We start from the raw sequence: 20,618 nt of genomic DNA, 5'->3' as shown, positions 1-20,618 counted from the left end.
ACTACGTATATATCGTTTGGATAATGGATAATCAATTGAAGAAACTATTTTCAAAAAAATGTTTGTTAAACAACCAACTGTCTCTGGTGTTTTATCCCGACTTTTGCTGTTGTCATTTTGCAGACCAGTAGATAAGAATGGAGTGCTGTGATTTAAAAAAAATTGATTCCATATCAGTTCGAAAGGCTAATAAATAGATGCATAAACACAAAAACAAACAATATTATGTCCATAATTTCAGTATGTCTTAGTTAGTTTTATAAATGCATCACATAGTTCCATTTAGTTATAGCTTTACCCCATTAATTACTATTTTTACTTATTGCAGTTAACAAAAATGTTTTCTCAATTTCAGTTTCCATTATTTTGTTTGTTTTAATCAACTGCAATAACCTCAGTCCTTACAGTGCAGCTACCTTTAACTCTTACTGCTCTGTATTTCAGCTCCGTCTGTTTTTTTGTTTTTCTCTCCCCACAGATTGTCTCTGCCGTCCACTACTGCCACACCAAGAACATCGTCCACAGAGATTTGAAGGTGAGGAAGAGCAAATGAATGGAATTAATAATAGACCTGGAGAAGCCTTCCGAGATTCGAACGATTTCGTTTCCTCTCAGAATTTGGAAGTCAAGCATGTGGGAGAGATCTTGATCTGTGTCTCTAAAAACAGTGCTTTAGCATCCTAATTGCAGTACTGAGTAAAGAGGTCGGAGCCAGAGCCTAAACACACTTTGACATACATATAGCATGAGTCATGTCCGGGATGCAACCCTCCCCCCCTTAACCCACCAATCTGTCTAGTGTGTGTTTCCTCTCTCTCCTTTTTTTTCTTCATTTCTCCTCATTTATTCTTCTGTCCTCTGTTTCCCATTCCCCTCTTCGCGCCCCTGACCCACTAGTTCTCTACACTGATCCATCTTTTCTCCCTGAGCGTGTTGCTGCTATGTGCATAACGTGTCCCTTTTCTGCTCTGCTTTCCACCTCCTGTCCAACCGTTCCGCTTGCTCTGAATTATCTCAGGCGGAGAACCTTCTGCTGGACGCCGACGCCAACATCAAGATTGCTGATTTCGGCTTCAGCAACGAGTTCACGCTGGGGAACAAGCTGGACACGTTCTGTGGCTCCCCGCCCTACGCCGCACCTGAGCTTTTCCAGGGAAAGAAGTACGACGGGCCTGAGGTGGACGTCTGGAGCCTGGGAGTCATCCTTTACACGCTGGTCAGCGGTTCTCTGCCGTTCGACGGCCAGAATCTAAAGGTGCGTTTTCCCCGGGGGATCGGAAATATGAGCAGTATTTACTTTATCCCAATTTGTCAAACGCTGTAAGAATGCACATGTTCTTCAACCACAAAAGAAAAGTCGAGCTGTGATAGAAAATGTGTTGGAGTTGGAAATAAATAGGATGGATAAATGTTTTCAATAAATGCAGAAACATTTTATAGGAAATACATCCACAAAATACAAAATCTATGAGATTGACAGGAATCCCACCTGTCATGTTTTTATCTGTTTTTTTTTCCTCATCTGCGTTTTGAAGGATCACATAAGAAATGGTTGACGGAAATGTCAAAATTCAAAATAATTTTATTCACTTGTGGCTTGAAGTGGCTTTTGACTTTTCCACAACAAAAAAATAATTAATGCGCTAAAGGGGACATGGAAAAAACATTTGCTGAATATGTTCTGATGTGGAGAACGTTCCCAGTCCACACTGGGAGCTGACTGGCAAGAATCACTCTTGTCTTGGCTGGGATGGAAGGGGTGAAATACTCCCACCCACTGGTGAACCTGTGCTTTTCAGAGGCACAAAACTGGAAAATGTCGTAAGTCCAAACCTCCAGCACTCTTTCCATTTTTCTTAGACCCAGTGATCGTCTTTAGTTCATATTTAAAATACCCACTCTGGTCACACCTCAGTGGGTTAATACTGTTCTGAACAGAGACTCACTAAAATATAGAAATTTATAAAATTTCCATTCTGTTTGTGACAACACCCAAAAAGCATATTTTCAATAAGATCAGCTTTAATTGAGCCAGAATATTTTCCATTCCTGAATACCAACTCAACTTGTGGAGGAAATGAATGTATCTTAATTACAAATGGTTCAGTCGGTAAACAAAATCAGAAAAGATTTATTTTGTTAGTCAATATTTCCATCACTTGTTTGTGCTGTATCCCAGTTGCTATAGTAACAGGACACCCGAACGCAGCATCTTGGGGTTTTTCTGTGGGTGTTAAAAAGTGAGACTCGTTCTGCAGTTCTCGGTAGTCATTGCCATAAATCTCTTAAGTCAGAAATATTCCATAACAGACCAAAAGTTAAAGAGTGGCTGTGTTAAACATGTGACACCTGTGGCCATTAGGAGCTGAGAGAGCGCGTGCTGAGGGGAAAGTATCGTGTGCCCTTTTACATGTCAACCGACTGCGAGGGCATCCTTCGCCGTTTTCTGGTGCTCAACCCCGCCAAGCGCTGCACGCTCGAGGTAAGAGGAGCGACACGCATGCAAGAGCAGCGGCGGTAGAAATGCTCTTCAAACTGAAGTGTGTCGATGCTTCTGTCCACACAGCAAGTCATGAAGGACAAATGGATAAATACAGGGTACGAGGGGGACGACCTGAAGCCCCATATAGAGCCCGTGGAGGACTACAGCGACCCGACTCGCATAGGTCAGCCTGCTCGGTTTATCTCAACCGCCTGATTGTTGTCACGGTGATCTCCTCTCTCATCTGTTGGTTTTGCTTGCTTGTGTGTGTGGCTCAGAGGTGATGGTTGGGATGGGCTTCACCCCTGAAGAAATCAAAGACGCTCTCCTGAATCAGAAATACAACGAGGTCACCGCCACCTACCTGCTGCTGGGTCGAAAAGGCGACGTGAGTCGGCTGTTTGCTTCCTGCCTCTTTTTACTGGTCACTCTGCAGAACTTCCCCGGAAGGACTTGCTACAAAATGTAGGAATTAAAACAAGGGATGTGTTGATTTAAGAATTTGGGCCAATATTAATATAAAATATTACTTTTGTTGTTTTGGCAGATACCTGATATGTAACAGTGTTATATACATAATATTTAAACGCCCTTAAAAAAATGACCACAACGCTGACTTCTCCATTGCCATTTTGCTTCAGTTAAACTCTCTGTAATCCTGCATCGCTATCGCTGTCACATGACCAGTCTCACTCAAACAAACAGCAACAAGACGGATAAAGATATCGGGTGTTAATATCGGTCCAGTTTTATTTATTAGATTTCATTATAAGTAATAAGCTGAATGTGCGGACGTTTTGTAGATTCTGAACAGCTTCTTCACTCTGCTTCCTCTCACTTCGTTTTAAATCCATCAGTGTTGCTAAAACTAGCCAACAGTGAAACTTCTTCCTGCAAGAACAACGTCCACACCAAAGAGTGTTGTTGCCAGCACAATCTGGCAGCATGCACCGTGTTGCATTCACTAATCTGAAAAAAGACTGACTTTATTTTTTTAGTTTTCAACCAGTCAGTCCCCAGCCGATTTTTTTAGAGCATTTATATTTTCGTGAAATTGCTTCAGAAAGGGCCCTGTGGGTCAGAAATTGGTCAATACTCATTCTGAAAACTGGTTTCGTAGGCCATCTTAAATTTCTAATCTGGTCAAATACCAAATATTTTCTAAAAAACTAGCACCATTTATTGATTTCTTTATTCTGCTGATATCTGTTTTAAAAATATCACTGTTCATAATAACTTGTTTTCTTTACTATTAACATTTTTGTTTGTTTTTACTGTACCTGTAATCAAAATACATTGGAAGAAAAAAGAAAGTGCAGCTTAGCTTGCTGGGTTGTTAAACCAAGCATCGATTTTATTTTAACTACACTGTATAATTAAGTGGAGAATTCCTTCTGTGAACGCATTAATTATTCATCTGCAGCAGAAGCGGCACCCTGTTGTGTGTATGTGAAAGAGGGGAGTCACTGCACTAAATGAAGGTCTACAAAAAGATTCTATTATTGTACTAAAGCTGCAACAAAATGAGAACAGGAGGGATGTTTTTAGACTATTTTTTATCATATAATTTGCTGTAGAATAGCTGTGAGTGCTTTCTGGAGCTCAACGTTTTCTGACCAGCTGCAAACAATTTTCAATTTAAGTGTATTCAGCAACATCCAGAGGTTTGAATTCCCAACTTGACTGTAATCTATTTCCATCCACCTGCCTTCCTGTTTCCTGTTATGGCTTCTGGTAAAAACCAGACCCTTATTCTGCGCTTTGCTTCGTCCAGAAGGTCTGGACTGTCGGGTACTGAGAAACGACTGCTTGTTTTAGGAACGTTGAAGTTTTAAGTGATTGGATCTGATTTTAACCAATCGATAACAGTTGGCCGTGCTCTACTGTGAGGGAAGCTACTTTTCTTCTTTTTGTACTATTTTTATTTATAGTCTAAAAACTGTTTTAGTGATGTATTAATTATGTGTGGACCAATGTAAGAACAGTGGTGGCATTGGTGCAGCTAGTCCTAAATAGACTAACGAACTAACTGCTGTTCCTTCTGTCTGGATGTTCACCTCTCTGTCTTCTACCGGGCGTCACAGGAAAGCAGTGATGCTCGCAGTGCTAGTACACTGTCTCTGGCGAGGGTCCGACCCAGCCCCATCACCAACGGGACGAACAAGCACTCCTCAGCCACTGGCTCCTCTTCCTCCTCCACTTCCTCCTCCCACAGCAAGTCGCAGCGCAGTGCCTCCACCTACCACCGACAACGGCGACACAGCGACTTCTGTGAGTCTCTTCTCTGCTGTAGTTTCATCCTGAGGCTTAAACTTGCCATGATTTCATATTCTAACCAATCGCTTTAAACGACAGCAGCCAGTATCGTTTAAGAATTTCTAAGAAATTCTTCAGAAAGAATTTCTGTGTTACAAATTCAATCTTCAGCAAACCACAAGCACATTTGCAAACATTCACATTATTCGGGATCCGTTTCATCACCATGCCCACAGAATATTACTTATGTGAGTCTCTGTGTGTCTGTGCTCTGCTGTCCTCCACAACAAAGGCGGGCCTTCCATGCCCGTCATGCACCCCAAGCGGAGCCCGACCAGCACCGGGGACCGGGAGCTGCGGGAGGGCCGGATGCCTTCACGTAAAGCCAGCTGCAGCGTAATGGGGAGCCACAGCCTTCCTCCCTCCAGCCCGATGGTCAGCAGTGCCAACAACCCCAATAAGTCTGAAATCCCAGACCGCCGCAAAGACATGACTGCCACCACGGTCAGTGAGCCAGTCGTCAATACAAGGAGAGGGCAGACACTGCTTTGATTGGTCAGATATGCTGTCCCCCACTTTCTCCACCAATCTGGAAATCGGTGTATCAATGTGTGTGTGTGAGTAGTTGTATTCGATACACTGTAAGGACCATTTTCCTAACTCATAGTTTTCCGGTGTTTTATTTCAAAAAATAAAACACTGCAATTGCAGAATTGCGCTTTTTAGACATTAGCAAAATATTGACAAAGTTTTGTGCACATTTTTAATGGAAAGGCAGCCAATGAGACCAGTCATTCATGTAAAGAATATTGGTTCAACAACAGACTCATATCATGGTCTAAGCCAATCAGAGACAGTGAAGGGTGGATGTTGCGAGTGCGAGGGGAAAATATAGAAAAGTTAAAGCCTGAACCTCACAGGTTATGTAAACTATGGATGTTACAGATGTGGGTGCTGGAGTCTTTGTGTCTTTATGAATTTCTTTATGTAGTATGTGTGCACAGAAGTGGCAGCAGAAGTTGTACGTGGTTAAATTGTGGAAGGAGCCTCGGAGGGGGCATGGCTGCAGGTTATTGTTGTTGTCTCTGATGCAAAACAATTTTCTCCCCAACAGCAAGCCAACAGCTGAAGATTGGATCGTGGCCGTAGTTTTGGGATTTTTCAGTAGTTGTACAGCTTTTATCATCTGAGGAATCCTAACGTCACTTGAACTGTTCATCTCTGTGTAGAATAACATCCCGGGAAGCACCATGACACGCCGGAATACATACGTGTGCACAGACCGCTCAGGTGCTGACAGGCACTCTCTTCTGCAGAACGGCAAAGAAAACAGGTAAGGAGGACTGAGGCCCATCTCCTCAAACTGTAGAAAAAACCCCCCAAAAAAACAGGAAAGTTAGAAATACAGTATATGTTGACTGTAATGGATACGCTGTTTGTTTCCGTCAAATTTCTTGAGTATATGAATGAATGAAATGTCAACCATAACTGCAACAAAATCTATCTTTTAGACAGATTTTATTGCAGACTCCTGAGTCCAATTTACATAAAAGAACAATCAATAATAATAAAGAGAAAGAATAAGAGTACATGAAAATACGTAAATACCCTTTTAAATAACCTTTTAGGATGCAGTCATACCAATGTTTCCAAAATACAGATGTATATCTTACTGCACTGGGTTCAACCTTAGTCAGCATTATGATAATTCTGTTATTAGACTTGTTTAGCCTGCTAATAAATTTATATATAAGATTTCTTAAAATAGCCATCAAAGAGCTGATACTAGCGGTCACAAACAGTTCGCTGGCGTTGCTCCATTTTGGCTTTTTTTTAACAAAATTCTTATTGCATCACTATAAGCCAGTTTCAATCATGTGAGATTCTGATTTTGGCCTGCATCCTTAGCTCTTGGTTGATGGGGATAGATTCTTTTGTAAGGGAGAGAATGTCATTGTAATGTTGTATGAGCGTTATTGTTGCAATAAACAGGCTATTGTGTAAACAATGATAACTTCAGGCCTTGTACACACATAGCGTAGTCCTTTTAAAAACTAATACCTCCGCCACATCTTTTAGAAAATAAATTTAGCACCGTACACATGGGGTCGGTTTCAGATAACCCGCACAAATACACCCGTTGAGCTTTAATACATGCCAAACCCATAGGGGGCAGTGTAGTGTTAACCAATCGGATTTCTTCCAAACAACAGCTGTTTAATTCCTGACAGGAGGAATTAAACATGGCGCCAGGAGGTCCATTTGTGTTGTAAAATATGTAAGTTGAACTACTTTTAAATCGCGTATTAGAATATAATGTTAATTGCGCACAACACAATCTTGTTTAGGAATCATATCAAGAGAAGCATGTGAATATAGTGGCGCGTTATTTGTCCGAGTCTGTGATGCACGGGATCCTAAATCTCCATCTACGCGCAAACATAAACACAGGGTTTTTATAAATAATCATTTTTAGTGATACTAAACTTGTTTTTGTGCGGATGAATGGCCAAAATGCATAAAAATGTATTTGTTTTCCCAGCTATTTGACTGCGTGTGGACCAAACCTCAATATCCAGTGTGGAATAGAGAAATATGAAAATAAGATGCCACACCAATCCATGGGTGATGTGACACAGTTTCTTCTTTTTCTTCTTCTTCCCTTCAGCTCTCTGGGCCACCGCATGCCCACAGCGTCCCCCTCCACGCTCAGCATGGCCGGAGCCGGCGCAGCTTCCTCCTCTTCCTCATCGGACAGATGCCGCCTGACACGAGGATCCACGATCCGCAGCACCTTCCACGGGGGTCAGCTGAGGGATCGCGGTCCACCGGTCTACTCTGCCCCGCCCACATCGCCCACCCTGTCCCACCACGATGCCAGCCCGCTGCCCCATGCACGCACCAGGGCGACCTCCAACCTCTTCACCAAGCTGACCTCCAAACTCACTCGCAGGTGAATATGTACTGCATAACACGTAGCTCAGAGGGGAAACTTCTGCTCTTCTGAATACCAATGGGAAGAGTTTATGACATTGCTGCTTTCATATGAGGTGAGACAGAGCCAAAACCATTGTCTTCTTTTACATCCTGACTCGCTGACTTTGAGCTTCTTCATGAAACAGTTTCTGCAGTTTGACAGAAAAGCAAATCGACCAGTAGAGCTGTCTAACAATGGGTTTCTCTTCACACCTCCTCACCAGCTCACCTTGATCCTGTTCCTCCAAGAGCTTTACATTTTTCACTTCAGCATGTAAACTGCTCCAATAGCAGCAGGCAAACTAAAGAGCAGGGCATTCTGGGTAAATAGAACCAAAACAAATGCGCGAGTCTGGCGCTAGCAGGAGAAATGGCTCGTGGTCTTTTGTCAAGAACAAAAGAGAAATCCTACAACTGTTAAAGTTTGATGCCACTTTATTTTTGTTTACGTTTCGTGAAGAAGGAAGTTGTGCTCCGTGTCTTCTTCAGAGGTTTTTGCGTTCAATAGTTCTTGGTACTGCGCCACCACAGGCGAGGGGGGGGGACAGCTCTTACAAACGGGTTTGGTTTGTTTGACAGTGCAGTGTGAAAGCGAACCACACCAGCTGACAAATGTAACAAATGTTGCAGTTTTGGTTCCCAGCCCAATGGAATCTGGTGGGAAAACACCCAAATAAAATTCCCATAAAAGACATGAACATTTGTGGCATTCAAGGGATTTTTCTACTTTATACAGCAACTACACTTTGTTGTTGCAGATGGATTAAAATCTGGACCGGGGGAACAGAAATGTTGGATGTTATCTTATAGCATTGACTTCCTGAAACCTTTCCTTTCAGCTTGAGCGCAGTCTGAGTATGGCTTCATGTTTATCCAAACATTTGATCCACTCTGGCCTTTTGGCAAGCCCTCCTGTGGCCGTGGATTATCCAGCGCTCCCCTCTCCCTCCTGGTCGTCATAATCACACATGTCTAATCTTATCAAACCTCAGCTTTACCCCTGCCAATCAGCTCCTGTGCTGCGCTCTTTTTCGCCACTTGCTCGCCTGTGACTCAGATACACTCTCTTCTATGCCCCTCCCCCAACTCCCTGCTCTTAACCCTCTTTTTTTTCTCCATCTTTATCTTCTTCTGCTTCCTCCCCCCACCCCGTTATGGCATCAGGGTCAACCTTGACCCATCCAAGCGCCAGGGCTCAAACAAATCAGTCTCGGGTTGTACTCTTCCACAAGGATCAAAAACAGTTAGTAAGTTCCCATGTCTCTCGCTTCTTTCTTGTCTGCCTGTGCTGCCCCCATCTGTTCAGCTTCTCTCACTGGAGTTTACTCAGTTCTTTCCGCCGGTGCCTGACTTCACGTGCTGCTTGTTGTGTGCATGGCTTGTGAATCTTTTCTTCTTTCTGTCTCTGGGTGCCTGCTCGGTTTTTTGATATTTTTTTAGCATGAATGCAGACAATGATTATTTTTACTTTCATGGTCCAACTGGTTCTAGAATGTCATCTCATGCATCAACCGTAGCGTTGTTGTGTTATGATTTCATTTTGTGGAACAAAATAATCGATATGTATAAGTTGCACAGAGGTAACATAAATTGCTGAGTTCATATCTGCATGCTGTATGAAGTGTGACTTCCACAGTTGAAGATAGATGTTTCTGTAGGACAAGGATAGCTGGTCTTTACATCACTCGCTTGTTTTGAAGCTCATTTGGTTTCACTGTACAGTATCCACTGCTGAATGCCATCTCATCTGACAACTGAGGATTATTTAAAAGGCTTATTGTTCTCTGGTGGATTTAGTTCTTATCTCTGTCTGTCTGCCCTTCAGGGTCACAAATGAATCTGAGGGAATCAGGAGATTTGCGGTCACAAGGTGAGCTCAGTCTGCTTTGAAACACGATACTTGGAACAAAAATTATGCACGTTTATGGTTGGTTCATTATGTCTTTGTTCTGAATTTGAATTTTGTATAAATATTATACTTTTTAAAAGTTTTCTTTTTCCTTGTACAGAAAATCCATCTATGGTTTTAGCATTTCTTGTTGTAAAGCATGGTTACATCAAAGACAATATCGTCCAAACATCCTCGCTTGTTTGTGCAAAATTTAGTCGCATTGATTCTAACGCTTGAACTGTCCTCCCCTAGTTGCCATCTACCTGGGTATCAAAAAGCGTCCGAGCCCCGGGCCGTCGGACGTGGCTGGAATCTGAGAGGTGGTGGGCGGCGGGACCCTGCGGAGGTGGTACTGGCTCTGCGGGAGGCAGCACTCGGATGTGGCTGCCAGGTCCACCATTCCGGCCCCTTTCTGCTCTCCTGCACCCACGGCGTGGCAGGGGGCCGCGTAGCTTTCGAGGCCGAGGTGTGCCATCTATCCACGGGCACCTCCGAGACGTCTAATGGGGTACGCTACACGCGACTCTGGGGGGCACCGCTAGCTTTTCGGGATATCGCTACCCAAATCTCGAAGGACCTTGAGCTTTGAGCCAGAGGGAGTGTTTGCATCGAGAGTGTGTTTTTGTGCGTTTATGTGTGTGCGCCAGTGAATTGAAGTAGGTAATGGGGGGGGACAGAGATGGGGGCAAGGGGCTGGACCCTTTCAGGAATACCCCCTCTGCACACACACATAGACTCGCACACACCTGAGCAGTAAGGTAATGCTGACCGAAGCACCCCAACGTCCACCCAATCACCGCACCCAGCTCAGCCAGCTTCTTCACTGAGCTACTGCAACCACTGGATCTGGATCAGATGGATTCTAGTTGAATATTTTTTATTGCTACTCTTAGCCATAATGACTCTTTATTTTGTTATGCTCTGGTCCTTGTTTTTACCCACTGTCACTCTCATCTCCACAGAAAGAAACATCCCTATGCTGTCAGACTTCACTGACCACCAAGTCCTTTTTTAAGCTCTTTTTATATGACAGTCACACGTACTGTTTCATTCTATTTTCCCCCTTTTGATCACTTACGGACAGTCACATACATGATAACATGTCCAACTCCGTGATCATATGGGCAAAGACGAAGGGTTGCATTGCATTGACTCATGGGCACAGTCTGGCAATGACTACGTCAGATTAAGGTCAATGGGAGTTGATGTGTCTGTCACGGCCAATCAGAGGCTATCGTTCAGTAACAATAGCCAATCAGGGAGGTATTCTAAGTCCAAAAAGCCAATGAGATTTCCAAGTTCATGAACTTGTGCAGCAAAGCTTTCCAGTTGGCATTGTTTGGTCTGAGATTCTCACAGCGTTGTAACTTTTTGTAATCATCACTGTAATACTGCTGACTTAAAACAAAAATCCATAACATGGCCGAATTACTTTTATATATATATATATATATATATATATAAAAGACATCAATACTTTCTTCACAACTGGAAAGTAAAAAAGAAAAGACATAATTTTTGGTCAAATTGGTTCCCATGCAGTTCCCACAAAAACCGTGAGCAAAATACTTCAGTTTTACAGAGCGACAGTATTAACACAAAAATGTATTAGCCCAATATAATTGCTTTAAAAAAAGAAAGAAATAAGATTATCATTTCTGCAAAAATAATATCAAAATGGTATATTACTATTATAGCTACAATAACATTTAGTTCCCCTCCCTGACATATGGAAAGTGTTAGTGTTAAGTCATTGTTGCAAAATCTGTGCTAAACTATTTCATGTACTTGAGAATCTAATAAAAACTAAAAATATTCCAGCCACAAGCATCATAAAATCTAAAGTCAATGTCAAATAAACCATCAGAACCAGAAGGCTGTATTAAAAGATTATGTGTCATACCTAAGCTAAAATATGAAATAGCCTTCTTCTACTTAGTAGTACTTCAGAAGTAAACAATAAACCCAAGTCTAACAATCTGTTAGCTCATTAATTAGCCTCAGTGGCAATGTGCCAGCAGGCTTTTTTTTACTGACAGGCAAGGTAACTCTCAAAGCTTGTTGCTATGATCTGTTTGCAAACACAGCTACCTTATTAGAAGCGATGGTTGAGTAGAAATATCTTTCAACACAAGCTTTGTGTTTGTTGACAAGAATTCCCTTCCTTTAGCCAGCTAGCTATCAGGACCCAGCAACAGCTTGGGAAGCGCCACTCGGTGCCGCACAAGAAAATTCCAGTCGTTCCGGGACTCTTTCTGGAATCCTCCTGGAATTATATGAAACTGAAGACACAAAAGACTACGACGTAAAACGTTTGTAGTAATGAGACTGTGACTTGAAAACTGTTTGAAGTTAAACATTATTGTGCTTAGAGATGAGGTTTTGTCCCACTTTTCAACTTTACTCAATTAAAATCATGGTTTGTATCTGTTCGTAAACAGAATTTGTTTGCTTAAACAAATATCAGTGTTTTACTAAATTGTGGGAACAGAAATCTAGGTTTAGGGTTATGAATGCAGACACTATCCATTTGCTCAAAATCCTCAGGTAACAGAACAACATTTTACCTGTTTGAATAGGGAAAGAATGACAGATTCTGAATACAGTTGAAATTAGTTTCTTTTGTAGCGTGAAGGCTCTCCATTATAAATAGGTTGAAGAACTCTGTCATCCAGGGGGAGCTGAGAGTAGAGACTTAAGTGATTAGGGTATTTGATCAGACTGTTTCTGTCTGAAGGTCTTCCAGTAACGACCCAGAAAGAACTGGAGGGACTATGTTTCCCTTCTGACCCGGGGATTCCCCAGAATGAACTGATGAGTGTTTCTGGTGAGCGGGGTGTCTGGGATTCCCCTCTGGATCTGTTACTCCCACGATGTCAGATACCAGGGAGAGGATGTTTGGTGCGCATTGATGTTTGGAATCTTTCAACCAGAACCATGTCACCAACTTTCCCCTTCAAAGCAGTCTTTCAATGCTCTGCAGAATAACAAGCAACACTGCAACTCTAGGGTACTATCAATGCAATGCAACTCTTGTGTTGACTCTATTCTGTGCCATGTGATCTCACCTTGCTCATCATCTCTTGTTGGTGGGAAACACCAAAACATGGATCAGCCAAGCAGCAGCACCTCTCATTCCACCTCACCCTTACATGCTGAGGTCATGTACTCTCCCAAATGTGCACCTCTTTACCCCTGTAGCCCCGTACAAGAACTGCTCAGTCCATTATTGGTGACTGCGGAGATCAGGGGAGAGTTCTGTACCTGGACAGGCACAATGGAGGCAATGTGGATACTGTTTTCTTCTTGTTAGTCCAGTTGCCTTTAAAGTGAACACCCCCCAGCGCCTTCATACAGTACTTATTTAATGTAAAAAAGGAAAAAAAAACAAAAAACTGAGAAAGCTTTCTATGCTCCCTCCCTGTTTTTAGTGAACAATGTACTGTGATATTTGCGTAGACTACAGAGGTCATATTGTTTGGCTGCTGATTTACTGTTAAAACTTTCTCTCAGTTGTGGTTTTAATCATGGTAACCCAAACTAACCAACCCCATCCCACCTCCACCCCCACATGTTCACACCCATCAGGACTTCACCAACTTCCTCGACTTAAACTCATCGGTCCTTCATACACACCAAGAACTTTTTTGTATGAGTCACAGTGAGTGTTTTGGCTTCATCCCCCCTCCACCGCCCCCACAGGGAAACAATCAGCCGTATTTCACTCTGTCATGTCGTGTGGAATCTTCTCGGTCCTGTTTGGTGTGTGCTGCTTCTGGGAGTCCAACAGGGGACCTGCTGTCCCCCCACCCCTCAGGTTGAGAAGCACGCACCAACATGGACGCCAGGAGTCTGTCCTTGTCCTCTCCCTGGACGGTTTTCATTGTGGTGTATATTAGCATTAGGTAATATAGACCTCAATGCACTTTGCTTTGACTTGAATCAGCTCCCTCCAGTGTACCTGTTTAGGTCATGCCCAGTAATAGTCACTGGAGGGCGCCAATGTCTTAAATGTGAAACACTTCAATTTGTGGATATTTGCACAGGTACTTTATTTATTTTTTAGAATAATATCATTAAAAAAACAGGATTTATATCAGTCAGTTGATGGCTGTATATAAAATATATGAATATAGTATATATCTTAGAGCTCAAGGTTTATTTATAGTTAGAACAGGGGAAGTAATTCTAGATTAAAACTGTTTCTGTCAGTGATATGGGGGAGCAAAACCAACCTGCAATCCTGCATGACTTCAGAGTTTGGATTATGATGGGGAAAAATGAACTATGATGCACATCTTGGATTGGAGGCTTTATGAAACGCAGACACCATCAGTTTGTACAAGCTAATTGTTCAATGAAGCTCTAGCCCCTCCCCCCTTAAACTTACCCTCTTTTGACAGAAACAAACAGAAGGGCTCCAGTGAGATACGGTAACTTTCTTCCACCTCGTTGTTTGACGATAGCGATTTAACTTGAATTCACACAAATCCTGCTAATGCCATGACGCGGTTAAAAAGCCCAGAGTTGCAAGCAAGCCATAGAAAAGCTATACTACTGGTGTGTGATCTTAAATGTGTGTGGAAAAAAAAAAGATTATACCTTCGAGTCACACAACTCACTGTTATTGTTTAAGATGGGGTGACATTGTCTTGAAGTGTGAAGAATTACTGTGAAGACTTTTTAAAGGAGTATTTATTGATGGGAGTTCTGAGGAAGAGAGTCCGGTCTGGTTGTTGGGAACAGAACAGTATTACAAGCCCAGTTGGCTCAGTATTTTACACCAACTTCATTTCTAAAAGAATTTTCAGAACAGCTGATGTTATATGCAAAACAAACGTAGGAATAGTCACAGTCTGACTCTGTTCTGCTGTTAAATTTCTTCCCACAGAAGCAAAATTGTAAACTGAGACTGGGTCGTTGTGGTATCTGAAGAGAACATGGAGCTGAAGTTGAATAAAATTCACTGATGTTGGCATTATTGTCATTTTGTTTTTGTGTCTTGTGTCTGAAAGATTGTCTGGTGTGAGTAGTTTCCCTGGTTTTGGATTGTTTGTTCCTTTTCTACCCCCATAGCCGACCACTGGCTCCCATTTGGTGCTTATGCACAGTCATTACACAACAGAATCAGGATTCCCACGCAGTCTGGAAACGCCTGGCCTGGAATTTGATTTCTAGTAGTTTCTAGGTCAGAATAAATGTGGAAAAAGAAAATACTTCCTTTCATCTGCCTTCCCTTAATTTCTTTATATTTCCATTGTGTCCTTCGTTCTTTTCTTGTTCCCTTTCTTCTTTCCTTCTGTGTGTTTCCTTTCTTCTGTCCTGTCATCCTTTTGTCTGCCTCTCATCTCTCTGTCATCATAATGTTTTACTTCCATTCCTTTTTTGTCTCTTTTCCTTCTTTGTTTTTCCTTTATTCCTTCTTTGTGTCAATTCTTCCATTTGTCTGTAATCACTTCCTTCCTTCCACCATTATGTTGTTTCTTCCCTTCGTATCATCTATTCTTTCCTTGTCATGTATACCTTACTTTATTCCTTACTTTCTTTCTGTCTTTGCTTCCTTGTGTTTGTTCTCTTTATTTCTGTATTTCTCTTTATACCGGTCCTTATCTGTCCGGTAGACGTAAAAGCTATCGATTTAAGGTAACCTTCAGTGTTTTGCATTTTAAAATTAACGTAAAGTGCTGAGAACTTTTACATTAAAAACATGTAAGAATCCTGGAAACATACCTATGAAATCAGATGTTTTGTGGTTATAATGATCTAATTTTGAGGTTATAAAATGATCTTAGTCACCTCAAATGTACCAAAACATGCAACAGATTCCACTATTACACAAAACAAGCCAAACAGGATAAGCAAGATGTAAAAGAAAAAAAGTTCCTTTGTTACTTCACTAAGCTTGTGTAGGAAAAGTTGGTTGCATTAATTGCATGCTTAATAAAGCATGTAATCAATGGATCATTACTGAGTTTTACCGATTGCCTTAAAAGTCAAAGGTTTGCTAGCTGGATAAATATGTTTTATGTTGGATAAGTATGTTAAATATTGGCAAAGTAACAGCAATGACGGTCGCTAAAGCAATTTCCCAACGTTATACAGAGGGCAAGATAAGCCAAACTAATGCTAAGAAATGACACAAAAAAGTGCTAAATGTCAAATTCCATGGGTCGGAGTTAGTATAGAAAATATTTACATTCATGACATTGTTGGAAAATTATGTTAAACAGAAAAATGGTAAGTGGCTTTACAAGCTGTTCTTGTACTTCCTTACTGTAGCTGACAGTGTCTTTTGAACAAGAGAGACAAAAAGGCGTTTGGCTAAAACACACTGTACCTTGTTCAGTACAAGCTAAAAAGCTCAATGTCGAGCAGGGCCATTGTGATATCTGTGTCAGACAATGAGTTCATATGTCTAATTGAGGATTGCATAGTCAAATTTTAGCCTGTCTGTCCCACAGCTGAAGCTCAACTAAATCCTAGTCATCTATGTAATAATTATTCCAGTATAGCAGCAAATCAACAGCAGTACGACCATAAAAAAGTCTGATTAAGAAGCAGTAGTGGGACCTTAAGAGAACTATCCAGATGAACTGAAGCAACGCTAGACCAAAATACATCAACAATGTAAAATCCTAAAAAGTGGTTAGGAGAATCAGCTTTTTAGAGTTGGAGGCAGAGCTGCTAAAGTCGGCACTACAAACTTACATATTGTCGCCTTCGTAAAATAATAGCCTATGTCATGTTTTTTGCCAAAAGTGATTTTGGAAATCACGTTTGGCAAAAAAAAAAGACAATATACTAACCAACTGATGGAAACCAATCAGCAAACAAAAGTACTCTGAACATTTTATAATGGGGCATTTTTTATTGAACGGTATGAACAGGTTTATTAATCATCACTTTTTATTACAAAAAGTAGGTGATGTCACATCTGCCAGGAGAGCCCAGCTCAGTGGAGGTGGATCCCAGGATGTAACCAACCGTCTGGGGAGAACGTGAAAAAAAAAGAAGCTCAAAATGATCGAGAAAAGAAAAAAAGCTGGAAGGAAGGAGTTTAGCAGAGGCCAAAGTCTCTAGGAGAGCAGCTGTTCTCTGCACGCCCATCAGCTGGCTCGATTGCACATGAATGGTCACAAGAAAACAAGAAGATTGTCCCTCTTTACTTCTGGGCGGGGATCATGCCGTCAATGGCCTCTCCCTTCTCGAGCTTCTTCTCCATCTCAACCATGAGCTTGACACCATCAACCACCAGCTGGACCTGATCCACCTCAGAGGAGCCCAGACGGTCAGCATTGGAGATGTCAAACACGCCACCCACAGATGCAGTGTCCACACCGCCTAAAGAAGGACAGAAAGGGATGAGAGGCTGAAAACCAGATCTCTGCACTCTCTTAGGACCTTACTCCAGTACTGATCTACAAACAGTCGAAGTAATGTGGTCTGTTAATACCTGTGCCACGCTTCTGCAGGCGCAGCCTTGTGAGGATCTCCTCAAATTTAGGATGTGTGCTCAGCTTGGGCAGCTTGACGTGGACGCCACCACGCAGGCCGGTACCCAGGTTGGAGGGGCAGGTCAGGATGTAGCCGAGATGCTCGTTCCACATGAAACCATGGTTGTGTTTCTTGAAGATCTCCTCAATCTTTTGAATCGTGGAAAGATAGTTAGGGCAAAATTATTTATTTGTTTTCAGAAAAAGATATAAAAAATATATATATATATATCCTCTCATCACCTACCTTCTGCAGGCCAACGCAGAAACGCCTGAAGACCTCCCTCATGTTTCCACCCTTCTGCATGGAGATGACACGCAGGTGATCCTCCTCGTTTACCCAGACCAAGAAGGTCTTGTTGTCATTGTGCCTAAGAGGAGATGGGGGGGAAAAACCAGAATAAAATGGTAAATGGCTTATACTTGTAAAGCACTTTGTCTAGTTCAGAGGACCCCAAAGTGCCTTATACTACATTGAGTCAGTCACCCACTGATGGTGGTAAGCTACTACTGGGGATGTCTGACGGAGGCAAGGCTGCCACCCGGCCCTCTGACCACCACCAGCAGGCCAGGTGGCTGAAGTGCCCAAGTAGACAACAACTAAAACAGATGGAGCAGGGGTTCAAACCAGTAACCCACCAGTTACAGGATGAAGCCCCACCTCATCACTCCTATTGAAGAAAAGTAGAAATAGTCATGGACGTTTTCGGTGAGTGTTTTGTGTAGTCTCAAGGTTATTTGGGTATTCTCACCAGATGCCTCTGGCGTCGGGCCAGTCGCGGGCCATGCCAGCGCAGGTCAGCAGGGGAGAGACGGGCTTGTCAAACAGGAAGTGATCGCTGATCAGCTGCTCCTGCTCGGCGTCAGTCATGGACTTCAGGGGATAGTACTTTCCCTTGAACTCACCGTCCAGGCTGGTGAGAGCTGTAGGGACAGACGGTGTGTCAGGACAGCTTAAGCAAAGAGAGACAGTGCTAGTTTTTGGTCATGGCCACCTGACAGCTAATTATTATTAAAAGAACAGAACAAGGACATGAACATGTTTCTTCTGAGGTATCTATCTGGGTTCACCATTTGACACAACCCAAACAGTTATGTCTAGGATTTCTCCTAGTTCTCTCAAACTAATTATAGCTTACCCTCAACAGCCAGCTTCTCAATAGCTCTACGCTCGCCACGGCTGTTGTGGGGAGGCAGGGTGTATCCCTTGATGCTGCGACCAGTACGGACACGGCTGGACAGGACATAGTTGGGGTCCAGGTCATCACCACCCTAGTGAAAAAGTTGCAGTTTATAAGGTTATTTCCTATGTAGATCTGCTTTAAGAGCCACTTTGCTATAGAGCTTCAGGTACCTTCAGGTTCTCAAAGTTGAGGTCAGTCTTGTGCTTGTCAGTGGGCTTGTATCCACCATGACGGTCGGAGATGATGGGGTCAAGAAGCTCCTTAAAAACCTCATAGGACTCCTCGTCACCAGCGACGCAGCCAACAGTCATGATGAAGGGGTGACCTGAAGTATAGGAGCAAGTACAGGGGGAGAGCGTGAATTAGATTGCAGCAGCTTTGCATGGAACTAGTTCTGTCCAATCACATTTGACTACTAGCATCTCCATTTTTCTCACCAGGGTTGTCGACACCAGTCTGGATCACATCATCCACAGTGTAACCGCTTGGTGTCTGCTTGTCCCTCAACTTGGCATATATGTCCTTGTTCAGAACCTTGGCCATGTGGTTGTTGTGCTTGGACAGGTCTGGGAACTCCTCCTCAACTTTGTAGTTGAGTTTGAAGTTGTTGTGGGTGTTTCCGAAAGGCATGATTGCTTTCTAACACTAGAGAGAGAGGAAAACATTCTTTAAAAAATAAAATAAAAAATAGAAACACAAACCTTTATCTTGGGTCTATCATAAGTGAACACATAATCTGGCTCGATGTAAATGGAATTATAATTTATGATTTAGGTATTCTCTGGAACAGCTGCAAAATTTAAATGGCGCCTGCTGTGGAATCCTGGTAACATGTGTCACTCAGACTCAGGCTCAGGTGTCACGCTGAAATGGAGGGTAGAGGGAGCAGCGCCTGATCTTTGGGTATTTTTAGCCTGAGTACGTCTGACTGTATACCCTTTATGTACTCACGCTGCACAGGCAGTACCTTAATAATCTATAGTCAAAAATACAAAGTTTTGAAAACATATATCACACCGCTACACGAGATCAAACACACAACACCGTTGCACCAGATCAGATGACTGTGAATGTATTACTCACAGGTGTCATTGTAGTGAGCCTAAAATAGAATTTTAACGAGTTAGAGACGCGTTTCCACTCTGAGACCCCGCCCACCAGAAAAATTCACCTAACTTTGAATTTTACTTCTGATTTCTCTAGTTGTTGTTCACTGCAATAAATTTTACTCAATGTAATAACTGTTTACGTATAGTTGTTATTTTGTAAGATTAACGCTCATGAAGAAAAGCTGCCAAAACAGTTTGTTGGTTTATAGGTTGCTTATTAAACATGCCCTTCCCCATTCATTGAGAGAGCACTCTCAATATGACAGAAATATCTGCAGAGTGAAAAGCTGCAGAACACTTTTACTAGGACCTAAATGACCCAAAGTATTATCTCAAGTCAGCTTTACTAAACATAGCTAAGTGGCAAAATTCAGAAAATAGAAGAATCTCGTACATTATTTTAGGAAGACATATTCTGCACATCCACAAAGACTAACTGTAATTTTTACCCTTGCTATTTTTGTAGCCATCTGTTTTCAAAGTCTTCCTTTGCTGTGGAAATTTTGGTCTGGTATTTTGAGCTAGTAAAATGTTTGGCACGTGCAGTAAATATATCTCTACCTTGTCTTGACCTTCTTTAACATCAAAATATTATTGGGTTATATATATATATATATATATTACCTGCGCACAAGACAAGAACAGAGGTAACAGTCCTTGGGATCAGATCCTGTTCACCACAGCCAAAATAGGGGTCACCCAGCTCTGGAGGTCTCTGCTCCCTGTTTTTATACTGGGCAGACGTCTGCCATTCGTTTGGCCATTTTAGTGCCTGCTGAGCTTTCATTGGCTGGTTTCTGAACTGATACTCTGAACAGTTTATGAAAGAGGCGCCTTTGCAACACTGCCATCCAAGAAGGTTACCACAGCTGGCCCTCCTCCCACAAGGACCCATACATAGCCCCAGTAGGATGGGTGAGGGGGCTGCAAGGGTAATGGAGTAATGCAGTTAGAGGTACAGATGATACGATAGTTGAGGAGCAGAGGGGCGGTCAGCAAGCAAAGATGCAAGAAAAAGCTTGTGGTTTGCCAGGCGTGCCAGGAAGAACAGGGATCCTTGTGTTAGGTGTGAATATTAGACAGAGTTTGTCTTCTTCTCACTTGGGCATAGCAGATGTATAAAGTGATGCTGCCTGGCAACACTGTTTATTTATTAGACAAAGTCTTCTCTGGATTTCAGGGATGATGAGTAGTGAAGGCTTGTCGACAGTATTTGCCACGTAACAG

At 42.4% G+C, this 20,618-nt stretch overlaps 2 protein-coding genes across 5 annotated transcripts in view; one reads left to right on the top strand and one right to left on the bottom strand.

The window, feature by feature from the left end:
• mark4a (MAP/microtubule affinity-regulating kinase 4a) overlaps positions 1-14,583 on the top strand; it is a 28,425-nt gene extending 13,842 nt beyond the window's left edge. The window contains exons 7-18 of one of the 4 annotated variants that reach the window (XM_032575490.1): positions 479-535; positions 1,019-1,255; positions 2,363-2,482; positions 2,567-2,666; positions 2,761-2,870; positions 4,567-4,753; positions 5,016-5,242; positions 5,968-6,071; positions 7,407-7,691; positions 8,879-8,961; positions 9,540-9,584; positions 9,858-10,034. In XM_032575490.1, coding sequence (XP_032431381.1) covers positions 479-535; positions 1,019-1,255; positions 2,363-2,482; positions 2,567-2,666; positions 2,761-2,870; positions 4,567-4,753; positions 5,016-5,242; positions 5,968-6,071; positions 7,407-7,691; positions 8,879-8,961; positions 9,540-9,584; positions 9,858-9,922 — 1,620 coding nt within the window. In that variant the 3' untranslated portion in view covers positions 9,923-10,034. Of the gene's footprint in view, positions 1-478; positions 536-1,018; positions 1,256-2,362; positions 2,483-2,566; positions 2,667-2,760; positions 2,871-4,566; positions 4,754-5,015; positions 5,243-5,967; positions 6,072-7,406; positions 7,692-8,878; positions 8,962-9,539; positions 9,585-9,857 lie in introns of all 4 variants that reach the window. The other 3 variants (XM_032575491.1, XM_032575489.1, XM_032575488.1) reach the window with 3 other exon arrangements.
• Positions 14,584-16,449: 1,866 nt separating this feature from the next.
• ckma (creatine kinase, muscle a) lies at positions 16,450-20,141 on the bottom strand. Its single transcript, XM_032575486.1, has 8 exons — positions 20,016-20,141; positions 18,720-18,927; positions 18,453-18,607; positions 18,238-18,370; positions 17,851-18,022; positions 17,346-17,469; positions 17,059-17,248; positions 16,450-16,946 (listed from the first exon to the last, which is right to left on the bottom strand). The coding sequence occupies exons 2-8, from the start codon at positions 18,910-18,912 to the stop codon at positions 16,768-16,770; spliced, it is 1,146 nt and encodes a 381-aa protein (XP_032431377.1). The 5' UTR covers positions 18,913-18,927; positions 20,016-20,141; the 3' UTR covers positions 16,450-16,767.
• Positions 20,142-20,618: the final 477 nt, after the last annotated feature.

The sequence above is a fragment of the Xiphophorus hellerii genome, chromosome 11, assembly GCF_003331165.1.
Source record: "Xiphophorus hellerii strain 12219 chromosome 11, Xiphophorus_hellerii-4.1, whole genome shotgun sequence".
Classification (NCBI taxonomy): Eukaryota; Metazoa; Chordata; class Actinopteri; order Cyprinodontiformes; family Poeciliidae; genus Xiphophorus; species Xiphophorus hellerii.
The sequence above is the reverse complement of the archived record's forward strand: the minus strand, read 5'-3'. Positions and strand labels throughout refer to the sequence as shown.

Coding starts and splice junctions, on each gene's coding strand:
- ckma (XM_032575486.1), bottom strand. CDS start 18,912: ATGCCTTTCGGAAACACCCACAACAACTTCAAACTCAACTACAAAGTT. Junction 18,371..18,452: donor TCAACTTTGAGAACCTGAAG/GTACCTGAAGCT, acceptor CTTTTTCACTAG/GGTGGTGATGACCTGGACCC. Junction 17,470..17,850: donor CCCGACGCCAGAGGCATCTG/GTGAGAATACCC, acceptor ATCTCCTCTTAG/GCACAATGACAACAAGACCT.